This window comes from Orycteropus afer, unplaced genomic scaffold (genome assembly GCF_000298275.1).
Source record: "Orycteropus afer afer isolate SDZICR_OR568_19922 unplaced genomic scaffold, OryAfe1.0 scaffold00360, whole genome shotgun sequence".
Classification (NCBI taxonomy): domain Eukaryota; kingdom Metazoa; phylum Chordata; class Mammalia; order Tubulidentata; family Orycteropodidae; genus Orycteropus; species Orycteropus afer.
In genome coordinates, this window is record NW_006921947.1 from 297,133 (window position 1) to 303,058 (window position 5,926).

Here is a 5,926-nt window from a genome sequence, read left to right on the forward strand (position 1 = left end):
CCTCCTCCTGTTTGTGTGGCTCTGCTTATTCTATACCTTTTATAAGACGCCACTCAGAAGGGATTAGGGTTAGGACCCATCTTACTCTGGTATGGCATTATTAACATAACAAAAGAAACCCCCGATTTCCGGAACAGGGTCACATTCACAGGTACAAGGGTTAGGACTTTGTGAAAGACACAATTCAATCCATAGCACCATCCAAGAGAGACTCTGTTGTTGTTGTTGTTGTCGTCGTTATGTGCTATCGAGTCGGCCCCAACTCATAGCGACCCCTCCTTGGGTTTCTGAGGCGGTATCACTACGGAAGTAGATTACCCCATCTTCCTTCTGAGGAGTGTTTGGTGGGTTTGAACCGCCAGCCTTCTGGTGAGCAGTCAAGTGCCTTAGGCACTAAAGGATTCTTATTTTGTGAGTCAGTGAATGAGATCTTAAGATCTTACTCTGGGTTTCTAATATTGCCTGAAAAAAAAAGAAGATTTACTTATTTTTTTAAATATAAGGTTATTGAAAATAGGATCTATCTACGATTTAAGGAGCTCTGGTGGTATAGTGGTTAGGGCATTTGGCTGCTAACCAAAAGGTTGGTGGCTCAAACCCAGCATCTGCTCCATGGAAGAAAGATGAGATGCAATCTGGTTCTGTTAAAGATTTACAGCCTTGGAAACCCAACGGGGGTCACTGTGAGTCAGAATCCATTTGATGGCAGTAAGTTTGATTTTTTGGTTTCTTTGACATTGTTTAAGTTAGCAAGTAACAAATGTCTTGTCTTTCAAGCATGCTCTACATTACATGAACTAAATATAATTAATTCTTCTTGGAGAAAGCGAACAGATTAAATCCATATGAAAGAAACAGCACCTTTATTTATAACGTTGCGTTTAGTCAATTGGTGGCTTACAACTTGGCCTGTTGCCCCTCCTTGTTTTATTCTGTGCCTTAGTTTTGGATCCCATAGGAGCTGACTATGGGAGACAAGAGACCAGCATTCAAGAGCAATTATTTTATTTGGGAGGTGATCCCAGGAAAAGTGGTTGAGAAGTAAGGAAGTGGCCCAAGAAAGGGAAGCAACCTATACAGGGTGACCTCAATGAGCAAGTTAAGTGAACCAGGGATGTCTGTGGGAGGCCCTGGGGAGAAAGTGTAAGATGTTGTTTATTGGTCCAAGAGACATAGACTAAGAACATTAATCAAAACCCAAAAAACCCAAACTCACTGCCGTCAAGTCAATTCCAACTCATAGCGACCCCCACTGAATTTCCAAAGCTATAAATTGTTAGGGAAGCAGATAGCCTCATCTTCTTCCAGGAAGTAACTGGTGGGTTTGAACCACCAACCCTTAACCACTACACCACCTGAGTTCCTTTAAGAACATTAATAAGGGATGTCAAACCAAAGCATATTATTGAAACACTTCTTAATACTTTTTAATTTAATTACGTGAATATCAGTATGATTTAATAGTCTTTTTTCTTCACCACAATAGAAATATGTTTCATTGAAGATTACAGATGGTTTATTTATCCTAAATGTACCTACCTTGATAAGCTGCATTTAGGAAGCTCAGCCAAATAGGTCTGAAGTCAGTTCAACACTTTTTAAAATATCCATGTAAATTACAGTTTTGTCTCTACTCAGAGTAACCAAAGATTTAATTCAGTTCACAGAGTTTAGTTCTCTTTAGAATAATGAAATTTGTATGACTACACCCATGAATACATATAGGTTTGATAGAGGTTATTTCTACGTATGTATTTATATGTGCTGCTAATGTGTACAAGTATACAGTAGAGCACACAAGGGACAAAGTTATGACAACTTCTTAGCTATAAGCAAATATCTTGAAGGAAGGAGTCACTGGGCCTGAAAGCTCAGGACCATAGTCTCAGGAGACATCAAGTTTAACTGGCACAGCACAGTCCACAAAGACAATGTTCTGCATCCTACTTTGATGAGTAGTGACTGAGGTCTTAAAAGCTTGTGAGCAGCCATCTAAGATGCAACTACTGGTCTCTTCCTGTCTGGAGCAAAGAAGAGTGAAGAAAATCAAAGACACAAGGAAAAATTAGTCCAAAGTACTAATTGACCACATGAAACTCAGCCTCCACAACCCTGAGACCAGAAGGACCCTAAGACCAGAACTAGATGGTGCCCAGCTACCACTATCCACCTATCTGCAAGGAATCACAATAGAAGGTCTTGGGTAGAGTGGAACAAAATTCAAAATCATAAAAAAGGCCAGGCTTGCTGGTCAGACAGAGACTGGTGGGACCCCTGAGACTGTGGCCCTTACTCACCCTTCAAGCATGGAATGAAGTCACCCCTGTGACTTCAGCCAATAATAGACAGGCCTATGAGATGGACAATAACCCCAGGGAGGTAGGCACTCCCTAGAACAATCAACCCTTAGAAATCCAAAGGGCAGCATTTGCCCAGGGATAAAGCTCAGAAGGCAGGAAGGGACAGGAAAGAAGGATGAATGGAAATGGGAAACACAGGGAGGAAGTGGAAAGAGTGTTACATTGCAAGGACTGCAGTCAATGTCACAAAACAAAGTCTATGAACTGTTGAATGGAAAATTAATTTGCTCTGTAAATTTTCATCCAAATCACAATAGAAAGTTTAATAAATAAAATGTACAGGAGGATGTGTGTAAGTTATGTGCAAATACTACACCATTTTATATAAGGAAATTGAGCACCTGGAGATTTAGGTATCTGCGGGGCATCCTGGAACCAGCGACCGTCGGATACTGAGGGATGACTGTTTACGTTGTGACACTACAGTGAGACCACCAACACCTCTAAAAAAAGATAGACATAGTGGTACAAATACATAAAGGGAGGAGCTATGAGCATGCTTGGAGGGATCTAGAACACTTCATGGAAGATGTCATATTGACACCAGAATACACACAGTTTTCCAGGCAAAGAAACTCTGTGTGTGTGCATGTGTGTGCGCATATGTGTGCCTTTTGAAGAAGAGCAGGCACTTTCCTTGCTGTCACTAACACTTTCTGCTTCTACACTTAGATATTGACGAATGTGCCTCTGGTAAAGCCATCTGTCCCTACAATCGAAGATGTGTGAACACGTTTGGAAGCTACTACTGCAAATGCCATGTTGGTTTTGAACTGAAATATATCCGTGGACGATATGACTGTGTAGGTAAGATTTAGGAGGCACCCTGTCTTCCCTTTCTCTCCCCACCAAACCTGTAGGCTTTCTCTACAGATATTTTGAAGTCAAGTCAATCTATTAGTTGAACAATCAATGTCCGATATATAAGACCAGCTTAACACCACATGAAAAGTGATCTTTTTAAGGTCCGGCATTTAGGGATTTCCAATGGCATGAATTACATGAAGCCAAGATAATAAAAATTTAAAGCCAGGAACTTTAATCTATATGTTCTACCACGGGACAAAATGTCTTGGGATAGTTTTCATGGGATTTTTGTTTGTTTGTTTGTTTTTTAGTGTGGTTGGTTTTGTTTTGTTTTGCCTGTATTTTTGATTCTGTCTCTAGGTACACATCTAAAAATGGGAACAATAAAGCAGTATTCATTTTTGATAAGGGAAGCACACACACGTAGGCTTCTCAGATCTTGATCTCAGGGGTCTGTTTACAAGTTTTCATCAGGGTGGCTGTAGAAAAATTCATGAAGGAGATGAAGGCTTGTAGTCTCTCATCTTGCCTCTTGTAGTCCTTTCACACTCTAGAAAGTTCCCATTTCCCAGCCACAGAAACCAGTCTCCAATAAGATTCTGGTATCGGTTAGCTACTGGCCTAATGGGAATCGAATAAAACATTTTATCCCTTAGTGAAGGGATTGCAGGTCTCAATGAGCCTGTGAAATGCAGTTGTCTTGGAGCCCTAGGTGAATTCCCATTGACATCATGATATAGGATGGGACGTGGCCACAGTGAAGGGAAATTCTGGCTCCTTCTGTTTTCCTGTTCACATAATATGGGTAATAAAGGTATGTCCATGACATGAAAAGCTAGCAGTTGGAAAAAATGGAGTAGGATTTCTTTCAACCCTACACTCCATGCTTTCAAGGACACATCCTGCATAAACGCATTGGGGAAACACCTGGTTTCTGGGTTTTGAAATGTCTTGTGAAGTCTTCACAGCTTTTCCCTCAAATCCTCTCAAACACAAAGACCATTACAGACAGGCTGGTCAATATGGTAAATCCATATTTCTTGGGGCACCCATGACTAGAGGTGGGATTGGTCCCCATGCCCTCCTGTAGGCCCACCGAGCTCAGTCATCCAATGATGGTGTGTCAGAGGAGTATAACCTTGTTCCCTGACACATAAACAGAGGATAGCAGGACAGGGTGGAAATTCACATGGGGAGCATCAAAAGGAAATTAACCTTTCTGATTTTGGAAGTGATTAAGACTAGCATCACAGCTCCCTTTGTGGCTAAATTAAAAACAATAGTCTATTTTGTGTGCCTATGTCTACCATAGGGAGCTCTGGTAGCATAGTGGCTAAGGCACTTGACTGCTAACCAGAAGGCTGGCGGTTCAAACCCACCAGCCACTCCTCGGAAGAAAGATGGGGCAATCTACTTCCGTAGTGATACTGCCTAGGAAACCCAAGGAGGGGTCACTATGAGTCGGGTCTGACTCGACGGCACATAACAACAACAACATGTCTACCATGCATAACTAGAACTCTAAGATGGAGAATCGGGTTGATGAACCTCTCACTTGGGTGGAATTTGACAAACTTTCCAAGTCTAAATCCAGCAGACAAGATCAGACCAGCCTGACCCTTGTTCCTGGCAGTCTTTGAACAAAATGCTTGTGCCTGTAAGTTCAGGTGATGTCAGTGATTCCTAGCACAGCTTGTCCTTTGTTTGGTTAGGAGCTCTAAGCTCTTACATAGAACTTATTTTCTGATATTTGTATTTAGTCCTAAATTTGTTGTTGTTGTTGTTAGGTGACTTATAGTGATCCACACACAAAAGAATGAAACACTGCCCAGTCTGCAATCCTCACAATCGTTGCCATATTTGAGCCCATTGTTGCACCCACTGTGTCAATCCATTTTGTTGAGCATCTAAATTGGACAAGTGAAAAATTAAAGGAAGAAACCTAAATAGCCCACAGATTTCAATAGCATTGATAAACAAGAAATGGAAATTGCTGGGGGTGGAGAGGTGAGATACAGACACACTTGCCACATACCAGATGTCAGCCAAAGCCATGGCTCTCAGCCAATACACCTGGAGATATGAACACCTCTTGTTCTTAGGCAACACTTGGTCTGTTGGGATGTTGAGTTGTTCAAGTGTAAGGGATGGTCTCTTGGCAAGCTCTGTAACCACTAAGCCGTTCACTGTGATGTTCACATTTTTATTTTTATTTTTTTTACATTAAACATTTCATGTACATTTAGTTTCACTCCCCATTTACCATCCCTAGCCTTAACCCAGTCTCCTCCCCTCCTTGCCAAGTAATGCCCCCCCATGGCCCTCATAGTTATGAACTCCTGTGTGTCCTGCATTTCTTCCATGCGAATGTTGCCCCTCTGATGCCCTGTGGTCTATTGCTTCAAGGGATGCATTTCCATAGAGTATGTGGGTGCGTCACCCCAGGTTGGGTGGTATGCACATACATCTTGTTGACTACTGGGCTGAGAGCCAGCCTCTGGGAGTAAGTTTTATTCCAGGCTCAGAATGTATTCTAGGGCCATAGTATTGGGGGTCTCAGCAGACTCCATCCAACCAGTAATTCTGGTCATTTTTGAGTTTTTGGATTTTGTTCCATGTTTTCCCTCCATCCAGGATCTCCAGATTTGATCCTTTCCCAAGTGGTTGGCATTGGTAGCCGGGCACCATCTAGTTCTTCTGGTCTCAAGGTCCATCATATCCTAGGGCTGATTGCTTCCAAATGCCCTTGTTTTTTTTTT

General features: G+C 41.9%; 1 protein-coding gene across 1 annotated transcript in view; it reads left to right on the forward strand.

The window, feature by feature from the left end:
* The window catches only part of EGFL6 (EGF like domain multiple 6), a 106,802-nt gene that overhangs the window by 52,315 nt on the left and 48,561 nt on the right, over nt 1-5,926 (forward strand). The window contains exon 6 of the mRNA XM_007952839.1: nt 3,033-3,167. Coding sequence (XP_007951030.1) covers nt 3,033-3,167 — 135 coding nt within the window. The remainder of the gene's footprint in view (nt 1-3,032; nt 3,168-5,926) is intronic.